Here is a 14,257-nt window from a genome sequence, read left to right as displayed (position 1 = left end):
GATGGTCAATGCAATAACGCTGATCCACCTTTTGCGCAATGCGCATTACCAGCGTAACGTGTGCTATGCTAATAGGGTATTGTGCGCTGTCCCCCTGCCATTTGCATTGGTAAAATTGCTGTGCGTTTTCTCTGCATGAAATTTTACTGCAGTTTAATGCATCAGGCCCCATGTACCAACAAGAAGAGTAGTGACTGTAATTTACAGGAAAAAGGTTTAATTTTTGAAACATTTTTGGAATTTTTTCCAAACCTTAAAATATTTAAAAAACACGGCTTTCATACATTTAAGAATCAAAAGTACAGAGATTTTTTGCTAATGTGGGTGTCCTTAGAGCTAATTCTTGTGCTGGTAAGATGGTTTTTAAATTCCACAATTTGTTTTAGCCTAAAACAAACGTATGTAGCCTGACCAAGTTACATTTAAACAAACTACAAAGCCTCCGGATCACACAGAGTCTGATGTTTGGGCAAAAAAGTGGTCTCATCTTTTTGTCATAAATTAGCTAGCATCCCTGTGAGACCCTCTTGATGTAATTAGGGCATCCAATGAAATTTTTTTATGGTTGCAGAACAATGCATCTCCTTTTTAATGTCCAGTGTATATAAGCTGTGTTCTAAATTTTGTCAATATACAGGAATCAGTCTGATGAAGACTTCATAGCCAAAAGCTTACTCATTTTCTTCTAACTTAGCTAATAAATGGTATCATCCAGATTCAAAACTTCTTGTTTGTAGAATAGAAACATCAGTTTGTCCTGGACAAAACTAGTGTGAACAGGAAGTGGCTGTAAATCCTAATTGGCTATTAACTTGTGCACCAGACCCTGACAAATGGTACACTCTGGAAAGGTGATGTCTGTACCCCAAAACAGTTTGTTATTTTTCTGGGTAACTATCTAATGTCTGATGTCAGGCACTTCATTGGAAAAACTTCAGCTTCTAGTATGCGAACCCCCCTCCTTTTCTCTAATCAGTACTCTTAAAGGGAACCTTAACTGAGAGTGATATGGATATTTCCTTTTAAACAATACCAGTTGCTTTACAGTCCTGCTGATCTCTTGGCTGCAGTAGTGGCTGAATCACACACCTGAAACAAGCATGTACCTAATCCAGTCTGACTTCAGTTAGAGCACCTGATCTGCATGCTTGTTGAGGGGCTGTGGCTAAAAGTATTAAGAGACACAGGATCAGCAGGAGAGTCAGGCAACTGGTATTCTTTTAATAAGGAAAAATCCATATCCTTCTCAGTTTAGGTTCCCTTTAACTACCTAACGACCGCGTCACACCAATGGGCATGAACGCGGCGGCAGCCCCAGGACCGCCTAACGCCAATTGGCGTCAAGTCCTGGGGCTGGCTACTGCAGGAGATCGCGCACGCATCTCTGCTTGGAAGGCAGAGCTCCACCCTGCCTTCAGTCTCCCATCGGCGATCGCCGCTTGGGAGACTGTTAGACGGCGGTAGTACAGCACTGCAATCTAATGCAGCGCTGTACTGGGGACAGCCGTGTGACACGTCTATCCCCTCCATACGCTGGGGAGTGATCGGCTGTCATAGACTAAAGCCTATGACAGCTGATCACGCTGACTGGCTGGCGGGGGAGGGAGCCGAGCAAAAAAAAAAAAAAAAAATTACACAAATTTATTTAAAAAATAAAGAGATAAATATGTATTAAAAAGCAAACATCTGGGAGGCAATCAGACCCCACCAACAGAAAGCTCTGTTGGTGGGGAGAAGGGGGGGGGGGCAGAAATCACTTGTGTGCTGAGCTGTGCGGCCCTGCAGCTTGGCCTTGAAGCTGCAGTGGCATATTAAGCAAAAATTGCCTGGTCTTTAGGGGGATTTAGCAGTGTAGTCCTCAAGTGGTTAAAGTGGATCCGAGGTGAACTTTTACTCATTGCATAATTGTGTTCCTTTCCTATTGTTTATAGGGCATTCCTCAAGCCAAATACTTTTTTGTTTTTGTTTTAATGCTCTAATTCCCTATAAACTAAATAAACCACACCCACGGGTTTTCAGAGAGCATTGGCTGTAGCAAGGGCTTATAGAAGCTCAGTCTGGGGAGGAGGAGGTGTTAGTAGCCATTGATTTCAGAGGCAGAGGGGGGGGATTAGGTTTTTTTTTCACAGGCTGAGTGCTCAAGATTCAGATAAGCCTGCCTCTGTGTAATATTTACAAACAACATGGCTGCTACCATTGTATCACAGGAAAAAATAATCATTTTCTATTAAAGCTGTTTGCCGCTAGATTTGCTGTGTAAACTAATCTAAACTTTAGATAAGATATATAGACAAGTTACTTGTTATAGTTTTTCATCTCGGATCCGCTTTAAAGAGGATCTGTAACATGAAAAGATCCCCTGGGGGGTACTCACCTCGGGTGGGGGAAGCCTCCGGATCCTAATGAGGCTTCCCACGCTGTCCTCCATCCGTCAGGGGTCTCGCTGCAGCCCTCCGTGGAGTCCGTGCAGCCGTGACGTCAATATTTACCTTCCTGGCTTCTGCGCAGGCGCTCTGACGGCTGTCGGCTCCGAACTACACGGAAATACCCGATCGCCGTCGGATCTGCTCTACTGCGCAGGCGCAAGTTTCCTGCGCCTGCGCAGTAGAGCGGACCCGAATGAGATCGGGTATTTCCGTGTAGTTTGGAACGGAAAGCCGCCACAGCGCTCCCGCTGGAGCCAGCAAAGGTAAATATTGAACTGACAGTCGGCACAGTCGCCGGCTGTTCGGAGGGCTGCGGCGAGACCCCCGTGGGACAGAGGACGGCGTGGGAAGCCTCATTAGGATCCGGAGGCTTCCCCCACCCGAGGTGAGTACCCCCCAGGGGATCTTTTTAATGTTACAGAGTCTCTTTAAAGAGACACTAAAGCGGAAAAAAAATGAGATAATGATTTGTATGTGTAGTACATCAATGCAAAAGAGCCATTGAGCCCCATGACTTTCAAAGTCGCAGAGAGCTCTGTCTTCTGAAGCTTGTTATCTCAACTGTCAGTCATTGTAGTTTCATTTTCTTTCCAGAGGACAGGTCAAATGTTCACTGGCCTGCTCTGTAAAATAATTTAAAATGCTGAGTAGTGTGAAAACTGCAAATATTAGAGAATGATGCTATGTTATAAAAAACACTATATAACTGAAAATAAAAATATGAGAATATTTTCTTTGCTACTAATGTTCTAGTAATTATCCGTACTACACAACCAATTCATTATATCATTTTTTCCCTGCTTCAGTTTCTTTAAAAAGGAGTTCTTTGATGTTAACCACCCTGGCGTTATGACTTATTGCGGCGCATGGCCGCGGGAGGGTTTTTTTTTGCCTAATTTTTTTTCTTAACATGTAACTAGCCTAGCGCTAGCTGCATGCTTCCCCCTCCCTGCGGCGTCCGTTCGATCGCCGCATAATCCCAACAGGAAATCCCGCTCTGAATGGGATTTCCTGTATGGGCTTCCCCCGCCGCCATGGCGACGATCGCCATGACGTCGTGACGTTAGGGGGTGTCCTGATCCACCCCATAGCGCAGCCTGGCAGTGATTGGCCAGGCTGCGCAAGGGGTCTGCGGGGGGGCCCTCTTTCTCGGTAGCGGCGGATCGGCGGCGATCGCAAAAAAAAGACGCAGCTAGCAAAGTCATAGCTGCGTGTTTGAAAAAAAAAATTATGCAAATCGGCCCAGCAGGGCCTGAGCAATCCTCCACAGCTCGGGATTACCGCCAAGGAGTTTAAAAAACAAACAAAATCTGACACTTACCTGGGGCTTCTATCTGCCCCCTGCAGCTGTAATGTCCTGCACCGTCGTCCTCCAATGCTTCATTCCCCGCCGCCGGTCCAATCATAAATACGCGACAAACTACATTGCAGCAGCGTGGCCGCGCACGTGCTCGCTATTGCGCGCATCATCTGGAGCTTACTGCGCAGGCGCGCCTACGCAGTAAGCTCCCGATGACACGCGTGGGAGCTAGCAGTATTCGTCTATATATTAGACCGGGACCAGCGGCAGGGAACGGAAGATCGGAGGACGACGGCGTGGAACATTACAGCTGCAGATAGAAGCCCCAGGTAATAAGTGTCGGATTGTCTTTTTAGAACCTCCACAGAACCCCTTCAACAGTGACAATTTTCCATGATAGTGACCCATAAGTCTATGGCACTGAAGAGCAGCAAAAAGAGGCAAGTAACCGCCTTTCAAGCTTATGGGAGAAACAAGAACAATTTTATAGGGTTTTTAACTTGGCTGATTTAGAGGAGTTGTAGGTATGCATACACTCCTTAAAAAGATGGGACTACCATACATAATGTAATGGTTTAAATGTTCATACCTACCTGTGTATCAAAGACATTATTCATCATCACCCCATACTGGTGTAACAAAATAGCTCCTAACCAGCGACAGTCATGGACGACCTAGCAAAAGGAAAATGTAAACACTCAGTCTTAGCATTTACCATAACTATTATGCAATTTTATAAAGCTTGTGGAAATAAGACTGGCAATTCCCTCTAGGGGATGAGAGGCACATCTGAAATAAATACATAAGATATCAATGTAGGTGAATGTAAGAGATGAAAAAGGGTTTGTTAGCTGTTCAGGTCAAACCTAGAAATGACTGGAAAGAAGACCTTCAAGCTGGCTAGAATGGAAGAATAAGCAACACCTTATGCCTCCTCTGTAGCAAAGAGCTATTCACAGTGAATGTAGTCATGACAAAGAGAAAGAATGTCTTCCTGGTAAGAGAGGACCCATTACAGGGATCATAATGTAATCAATAATATACCTTTGAAAGTGCTATGTAAAATTTGTCTTGAATAACAGACAGTTTTTAAAGAGAGCACAAGCCGATAAACACATACTTACCAAAGAGCAGCATAGGCAAACGCAGGTGCAGCTGCCCAGAATCCCCCCTCAGACCAGGGCCGGTGCAGTGTCTGGGAAGAGGCTCAAGTTGAGACACCAGAATATCTGCTGGTATCCTGCAGCTCACAGCCCCGCCCCATTTCTTTCGCTGCTACAGTTGAGTTTGAATGGAGCAGCAGCGTGTGTACAGAGCATGGAGCAGCAGCGTGTGTACAGAGCATGGAGCAGCAGCATGTGTACAGAGCATGGAGCATCAGCGTGTGTACAGAGCATGGAGCATCAGCGTGTGTACAGAGCATGGAGCATCAGCGTGTGTACAGAGCATGGAGCATCAGCGTGTGTACAGAGCATGGAGCATCAGCGTGTGTACAGAGCATGGAGCATCAGCGTGTGTACAGAGCATGGAGCAGCAGCGTGTGTACAGAGCATGGAGCAGCAGCGTGTGTACAGAGCATGGAGCAGCAGCGTGTGTACAGAGCATGGAGCAGCAGCGTGTGTACAGAGCATGGAGCAGCAGCGTGTGTACAGAGCATGGAGCAGCAGCGTGTGTACAGAGCATGGAGCAGCAGCGTGTGTACAGAGCATGGAGCAGCAGCGTGTGTACAGAGCATGGAGCAGCAGCGTGTGTACAGAGCATGGAGCAGCAGCGTGTGTACAGAGCATGGAGCAGCAGCGTGTGTACAGAACATGGAGCAGCAGCCTGTGTACAGAACATGGAGCAGCAGCGTGTGTACAGAACATGGAGCAGCAGCGTGTGTACAGAGCATGGAGAGGCTCTGGGGAACTTAAGAGTCCGGTATGAGCACAGCCCTGTGCCCTGCTGCATGGATTCTTCACTTTCCCCTTCATTAGGAATGTCGGGCTGTCATTACTATCTGTATCCAAACTGCTCCTGATAGATCCAGTTGTCGATTGGGAGCAGATTGGACATTTAGGAAATAATTGTCAGATCCTGTCAGTCGGACAGGAAATTGCATTGTGTGTACCCAGCATGATGTCCTACCATATTATTATACTGTGGGCCAGATTTATCAAAAGTGTCTGAGACAAAATATTAGTAGGTTTTTATAAATCCGTGCAGAACTGTCTCAGACATCCTAAGAAATCGCTAGATAGTGCAGATTCCTTCTTAAACTGTAAGGAATAGAAGGAGCTAGGAAGGTCTCTCAGGCAGTGCAGTGTGAGGGGAATAGCTGTTGCTGAGGTAACCAACACACCTGCTGTCAGCAAGCTCTGAGTGAGGGGGGAGGAGCCCTCCACAAATCACATCTAGCCTGCACTGTCTTTAGAACTGCTAATGAGTACTTCTTATCTGCAGCAGTTAAGGAATGGATTTGCACTTTTCTTAACTGTAGTGTAGCTCTAGAAATCCACGCTAAACTGCCGCTATTACATAGGCTTTAGGAAGTTTCTTACTACCATGCAGAACTGTTCTTCTGTTGCTTAGAACAGTTTTAGAAGAAAAAACTGTCGGTAATGCTTTGATAAATCTGGCCCTGTATTGTGCATGGCTGAGGGAAACTTTTCAGAACCCCCCCTCCCCCCCCCCCCACTTGAAAATCCTGGGTTTGCACCTGAACAGGGAAGCCTCTGGATATTGTAGAGGCTTCCAGTGTCCTCACTGCTGCTTTGCTGGGACCCTCCTGAAGATCCTCTGCATCCTGCAGAAAATCCCCACATTGTCCTCTGGTCCCGTTACCAAGCGCATACCCCTTGAAGAAATTTGACAAGGGCTTGTCGGATTGAAGCTCCTCTTCAGGAATGAGCGCAATCATACTGCGCTTGGCCGTGCTTGCACAGTAAGCTGGAGCTGCTGAAGGGGGGCAGAGCGTCATGGGAGAGACATCATGCGGTAGGGGAAAGTGGGGGAGAACAATGAAGAATCTCCTGTCAATCAGCCGAAGCGATCCGCCAGGACGGCTAGCTGGCCAAGCATTCCGGGAGCATTAAGGGCTGACATACACACACGGGATTATCTGGCTTGTATACGGGTCTTTAGTTTAACATGACAGAGATGAATGGAGAATGTATGACACCAGTTACACATTAATGGATTAATAGTGTTTTCCAATTACTGTATCGCATTTTCATCTCACCAGAATGTTTGTATGTCTAATGGATGCACTCTTCTGTCTAGTGTTCTGTGGGAAATCTGTCTGCACATGCGTGTCCTCATTCAGCATGCAGCTCCACAGTTTACTGTGCATCAGTGCTGTAATATTTACCTTTCAATGTTGGGCTCCATTCCTCTATAGCAGCCGTCCCCCCTCACATCCAGACATTTCAAAATCATTGAGTCAATCACAATATACCAGTAGATCGCAGACAGACACTCAAGTAGTGAAGCCATGGAAACTGACAAACACTGTGCTCTCGTCTGACATTGTGTGCAAAGCTAAGGTACACCTTTTATTACTTTCAGCCAACGACCCCCCCCCCCCCCTCCACACACACACACACACACACACACACACACACACACACACACACTGACAGACACACACACAGGCAGCATGCAAGATGCAAATGGAAGAAGTGGAAGATGGATGGACACCACAGTGAGTGACTGCAGACAGGTAAGAAGTACTAATACACTGGGGGGGAGGGGGGGGGGGGAGGCTCGTTTATATTTATATGGGGGGGGGGGCCGCTTGGTCCCCCCCCCATTGGTCTAACCATCAATTGAGCATGCACTTGGCGGCACCTATTTTCATCCAATTTGATCATTTTTCAATTGTATAGTCGATCGGCCGATAAGCCACTTGATGTATAGCCACCTTAATTCTTATTTTGTTACCTGTATTAGGATGTTCTACTTGCTGTAGATGATTACTGAAAGATGATATTTTACATTCAGTTACGTAATGGCTTGCGGTGCATTGCAGTATTTTGTATACATTTTTCATACTATCATGGCATGATCACGGTTCACAGGTTAGCAGATGTTCCTGTGTGAAAGGCATCCAATTTCATGTAATATGCTAGCATAGGTTTATAAAGTTTCCAACCTTTAGGATATCTTTATCTTCAAGCACCATTTGCAGACCATTTTTGAAGACTCCTGGTCCCATTTTGAGGATATCAAAAAGATAAACATGACGTTTGGTTGCTACCTGCAAGTACAAAACCATGATTAGAATCCTACACCGGCAATGAACAAGAGAATGCCTGACCAAAACCAGCCCTGCCTTTTTGCCAACTTGAGAATGTGCACACGTGGCATATTGGGTAACGTTCACTTTTCTTTACTAGAAAACGGATCAAGTGTTTACGCCAGTGATGGTCAACTGTGAAGAAGAGTGAGGCAACAATGGGCTGTACATAGTATTTTGCATCTGTAATCCACTCTCCCAGCAACTTATGGGCGTTTTCTCTAGGGACTTCCACCTTTCTGCTTAGGATGTACCTTACTTAATACATTTGTATCATAAGTGCTACAGGATCCTATTATAGATATGAATTAATAAGTCTACTCTGGAGCATGAACGCCAAACTGTGAAGAGAACACATGCATCACATGGAGTCAGAATGGATTTGGTGACTTTCCCCTACACGTCAACCCAAATACCACTGGGTGGAGTTCTTAAAAAAGGGGTGGGGGGCGGTGTAGCTGTATATAAATGAAGGGCTGTGCACCAAGGAACCTTTGTAACCACAATTAGGCTGTTCAATAAAACTTTTAAATGGAGAATCAATATGGGCACAAAGTCTAGTTTGATATGTGGCACTCACATGCTTATATTTTATGTCATGTGTATCTGTATGTTTGAGTAAATTCTGTCTAGGTATTGTGTTGATAGTAACCTTCCTGTTCATGCATGCAGTAGCCACCTGCATGCAAAATGCATACAGATTATAATAGAGCCAATCAAAATACCAATAAAAGAGAGTATCTGGAAACATCAGCAGGAAAACTGGAATGTACAACTCTTTGTAAAAAAGAAGGATGGTGACCTTGTAACAATCCAAACAGGCTTCCTTCACCTAGGCCAGAGACTTCACAGAGCTACAACTTTTAAGGAAAATAGATCATTAGAGTACATTAGATCAACAGATCAGAGTGCATTCACCCTGCTGCTACTATATAGCCATATTGCTATACCATGCACTGATTTAATTATTTTTCTTGATGTAATTATGCACCTTAGTATGATGTTTAGCACTCTTGCCCTTTTTTTTATTTTTCCCTTGAAAAAGCTTCCTCTTAGGAAGTGAAACAAGTTGGGTTTTAGGTGGGGTTAGTGTAGATTTGAATTTTTGTCAATGTCAGTGGGCTTTTGAGGTCCAACCCTGATCTACCCTTTATACTTACCAAAGTTATGCCCTGACATTGTTCATTCAGTCGGCGGTATTTGATATTTACTCAATCAGTAATGTTAAGAGGGCTTTTGAGGGTTAATCCTCATCCACTATTAATACTTACCTGAGTTATGCCCTTACATTGACTATACAATTGTTGGTATCCTACATTAGCTTAATTTTTAAGCTTTTTAACAATTTATCAATAAAAGTTAATTTTTAGTCCTTTCTGCAGGATAAACTTCGTGATAATATGAATTCACACTATATCAATTGCACTACAAAATAATTCAGCATGTCAACTCACTGCCCAATGCCCATACAATGCTATGGGCCCGTTCTCAGTACTGCATTGTAACGGATCACATTCTAACTTGCTGCATGCAGGCTTTGAATGAAAGTGTATGTTGTAACCCACACAGTATCTTTTGCAGTTCACACACACACGTTATAATGCATGCATCATGCAATATGCACAGTGTGAGTCCACCCTTAAAGGACTTCTGAGGCCAAATGTTAAAAAAAGTTAAATACCTGGTTCACCTATGTAGGCATGGAAGACGCCGTCCGCGCCCTCCATTCCGTTCTGCTGGGTCTTCGCCGTTCAATATCCCCCCGGGACGCTCCCGACCCCACAACCCGGGCTCTCCTGCCTGCACTAATACGGCCGCCGGAGCTGGCCGCGGCTGCGCAGTCCGTATAGCCGTGAGTGCGGCTGCGCAGCTCTAAGGCCAGCCCCCCCGATCCACGCAACAGGAAACAGCCTATAGCGTAGATCGGGGGGCTGGCCCTAGAGCTGCGCAGCCGCGGCCAGCTCCGGCGGCCATTGTAGTGCAGGCAGGAAAGCCCGACCCAGGTCGTGGGGTCGGGAGCGGCCCGGGGGGCTATTGAGCGGCGGGACCCCGGCGGAACGGCACGGAGGGCGCGGACGGAGTCCTCCGTGCCTACAAAAGCAAACCAGGTATTTCACTTTTTTAACATTTGGCTTCAGAAGTCCTTTAACCTCTTAGCAGATAGATAATGCATGCCAGGTAGTATTCAAATGGCATATGCTGTTTAGCTGCCTAATGCAGCTATATAGGAGTGGCGCAGGGAGCGTCTTTATATTTACCTGTTCCCAGCGGCTGGATCGGCCCTGCAGCAACATATGGCAAATTAGTTAAACCATGCATGTCAAACTCCGGCCTGCGGTCCAAATCTGGCCCTCAGAGCCATAAAATTTTGCCCCCAAGTGGTTTTCCCACTTTCCATTTGGGCCACTCCCACCTGGGAAGCTGTATTGGAGGTGAAGCCCTAGATCACCTGGGAAGCAATATGAGGGAGGTAAGGGGGAAAGCACGAAACACCAGGAAACTGTAAAGGTAAGGGTGGGGGCCACTAGACACCAGGGAACTGTATAGGTGATGGAGGGGGGGGCATTAGACACCAGGGAACTTTGCAAGGGAGGAAGGTGGCCAGTAAGCATTGAAGTTTGCCTGTGACTAGGTTCCAGTGTTCAATTTCAACCCACTTTGTATTTGAGGTCAACACCCCTGGGTAAAACTAAATGAGCTTTTCTAAAGTCTTGTTAAAGTGAACCTAAACTGAGAAGTATATGGATTTTTCCTTTTAAAATAATACCGGTTGCCTAACTCTCCTGCTGATCCTGTGTCTCTAACGCTTTTTGCCACAGCCCCTGAACAAGCATGCAGATCAGGTGCTCTGACTGAAGTCAGACTGAATTAGCTGCATGCTTGTTTCAGGTGTGTGATTCAGCCACTACTTCAGCCAAAGAGATCAGCAGGACTGCCAGGCAACTGGTATTGTTTAAAAGGAAATATCCATATCCCTCTCAGTTTAGGTTCCCTTTAAGTCTCACAAATAACACTAAAAAAAAACTACTAAACCCATCTTACCTGCAGCCAGCACAAATTCCCATAGCGAAACAAGTCTAGTCCAACAGCGCTTAAACCCAAAACTTTCTGACACTGGAGATACCGAATCTAAGAAGAAAAACACTACAATCACCTGTCTGAAAGTTTCTGCACCACCACATTTTACCAGCCATGCTAAACCCCAATCATATAAGAAAATATTTATTAAAGTTTGAAGTTTAAAGCTGTTCTACAGACATACCATATTTTTCAGACCATAAGACGCACCTAGATTTGGAGGCCAAGATTTTTATGAAAAAATAATATACTGTATACTAAGCCTGGTGTGGCTGCTGCTAGCTGATTGGCTGTGATGGTGTCTCGGGCTGGATCACTGTGCCGTCATTGGGCCACTCACTGAACTCGATAGCAAGTTCAGTGATTGGCCCAATGACAGCACAGTGGTCAAGCCCGAGACACTATCGCAGCCAATCAGTTAGCAGCAGCTGTGACTGACGGGGCTGCACACTAAGCAGCAGCAGCAGCAGCAGCAGCAGTCCTGTCAGGAGCCTCTCTCATCCGGTTTGCCTGTTCAAACCCCAGCCTGCCTGATGTCGCCCTGGCAAAACAGCTGCAGGTATGCGGCTTGTGCCATCTGAAGACACGGAGGGACAGAAGGGTACACAGAGGGACTGAAGCGGTCAGAAGGGACAAAGAGGGACAGGCAGGTACAGATCGTGATCGGGTGCACGCGTTCGCGTCGCGAAAATGTTACATTCGGATCACAAAACGCAGAAATGGTATGTATAAAACTTTAATGTCATCTGTCTCAGGTTTACTTTGTTACACAGTAGTACTATACTCTACATATGCACTCTCCACAGAGCTGCAGGGAATCCACTGAGAATGTTGTGCACATTGAACACAGGTGTTGTCTATCACCCATAAACCTGGTTCAGATTGTGCATGAAGAATGTGTAATAGAGGAAGAATCTCCTCATTCCCCTGCAGAGTACCTGCACATCACTCTTACATGTACCCACAGTTACATTGCCTAGGGCCTGATAGATGTTCTTTGTTCCGGTCTGTACCATTTTCAAGTACTCTTACCAAGGACTAGTTTTCGTCTATGACTAAAGGGAATAAATATAGTAGTCTCCATATCCTTCTCATTTCAGTTGTCTTAAAATTCCTAAGTGTTGGCAGTTAAGAGACGAATTTCATGTTACATACTTTCAATCAACAAGATTGTAATATGCACATTAGAGGAGTCGGAATCGAAGTCGGTGGATTTTTGTACCAACTCCACAGCCCTGCTTGTTAGGAAATGTTTGAACACAGTGGGCCTTAATCCTAATCACATTTTCTCCTCGGTGGCATTGTCACATCTTATTTATAAAATGCCTTTTAAGCCACCAGCAAGCATGAAAATACTCAGAATAGTTTGACAGCACATTTTCAGTTGCAGAGTGCTGAAAAGTTATTCTAAATACCGTGTTTCCCCGAAAATAAGACACTGTCTTACATTAATTTCAGCCCCAAATATCATGCTAGGTCTTATTTTCGGGGAGGGCTTACAATTAGAAGATGAAAAACTATCTACTAGGAGAAAGTTTTATCAAACACAGTAGGTTTAAAAAAAACAAAAACAAAAAAAAACAAAACATTTTCTTTGTTTTATCATTTTCACCCACAATATAATGATAGTGGCTAGAAGCCAAAGTAACAAGTACTGTAGTACAAAGCTCCAATAATCAACATGCCCAACAAACATAGCAACCCTCCCCTCCTCCATCAGTGCCTGCTTCTCGGGTGTCTATCTTGAGTTCTTATGGTATTTTGTGTCCTCCCAATTTCCCGAACACAGTGGGTTTTATCGCATGAGTGTACTACATCTAACTTTATCCAACCCTAAAGGATCGTTATTAGAGGTCCACAGGGAAGACTAACAAGAACACACTGACAATAACATGAAGCATTAGCTTAGCCAAACATTCTTCCAATATTTGAGGATGGAAGAATAAAGCTGCCTGCTGATCTCTGGGAAGAAAGTCATCTGTCATACAGGATCATATCCACCCCTCCTACCAGCAGTTGTCCACAAGCCTCAAAAACATTTAACACCCAAAGGCAAAAAACATGCCACAACCCCCGGACCTCTATATGTTGTCTCACCATTCTATTGTCGCTTAACCTCACAAAGTCATATCAGGCATCCAGTAAAAATAGGTAGTTTAACCATTTCATCCCGCGGGGATTTTTCACCTTATGCATCAGAGCAATTTTCACCTCCCATTCATTCGCTAATAACTTTATCACTACTTAACACAATTTATTGATCTATATCTTGTTTTTTCCGCCACTAATTAGGCTTTCTTTGGGTGGTACATTTTGCTAAGAATTTTTTTTTTATAAATGCATTTTAACAGGATTAATAAGAAACAAATGGAAAAAATTCATTATTTCTCAGTTTTCGTCCCATTACAGCTTTAAAATAATTCACAATACCATAATTAAAACCTATGTATTTTATTTGCCCGTTTGTTAAAATTTTGTCTCCATCACAATGTATGGCGCCAATATTTTATTTGGAAATAAAGGTGCATTTTTTCCGTTTTGCGTCCATCACCCTTTACAAGCTTATAATTAAAAAATAAAAAATAAAAAAAAATCGTAGTATACCCCCCTTCAAATGCATATTTAAAAAGTTCAGACCCTTAGGTAACTATTTATGTCTTTTTTTTTAATTGCAATTTTTTTTTTCCATTAAAAATTTTATTTGGGTAATATTTTGGTGTGGGAAATAAACCGTTAATTTTTAATGTTATTATATGTGTAAATTGTAATGTAAAAAAAAAATATGTAGATGTAGTTTTACTATTTGCTCACAAGATGGCCACCTTGAGTTTTTTTTCCCTCTTTGTGCTTCGCGCTAAGCGGAAGCACAAGGGGGGGACACGGAAAATTTTACTCAAGCCTCTAGTAAGAGCACTTCGGTTTTTCTGCTGGGGACATGGATCGGTGATCGGGAACCATGTTACCGTTCACTGATCCCCGGGCTACCGGGGACGCGATCGCACGCAGGAGCGTGGCACCGCAGCAGAGCAGAAATGGTTAAAGTCACTCCCACACTCACTTTCTCATCTGGAAAGATCTTTATAGCAATCATTGTACAAACATGCTGTTTAGCAGCCTGTTCTATGGACAAGGTGCAAGATGAACAAGATTTATCATGCTGTAGTGACTACAATGAAA

At 44.4% G+C, this 14,257-nt stretch overlaps 1 protein-coding gene across 3 annotated transcripts in view; it reads right to left on the bottom strand.

Moving 5' to 3' along the window:
- EXD1 (exonuclease 3'-5' domain containing 1) overlaps positions 1-14,257 on the bottom strand; it is a 72,677-nt gene that overhangs the window by 12,371 nt on the left and 46,049 nt on the right. For all 3 annotated transcript variants that reach the window (XM_068251665.1, XM_068251667.1, XM_068251666.1), the window contains exons 7-9: positions 11,045-11,131; positions 7,859-7,963; positions 4,320-4,400 (exon numbers count right to left, since the gene is read on the bottom strand). In XM_068251665.1, the coding sequence (XP_068107766.1) occupies positions 4,320-4,400; positions 7,859-7,963; positions 11,045-11,131 (273 nt within the window). The remainder of the gene's footprint in view (positions 1-4,319; positions 4,401-7,858; positions 7,964-11,044; positions 11,132-14,257) is intronic.

This window comes from Hyperolius riggenbachi, chromosome 9, assembly GCF_040937935.1.
Source record: "Hyperolius riggenbachi isolate aHypRig1 chromosome 9, aHypRig1.pri, whole genome shotgun sequence".
Lineage (NCBI taxonomy): Eukaryota > Metazoa > Chordata > Amphibia > Anura > Hyperoliidae > Hyperolius > Hyperolius riggenbachi.
Note: the sequence above shows the minus strand (reverse complement) of the source record. Positions and strands in the feature narration are given on the sequence as shown.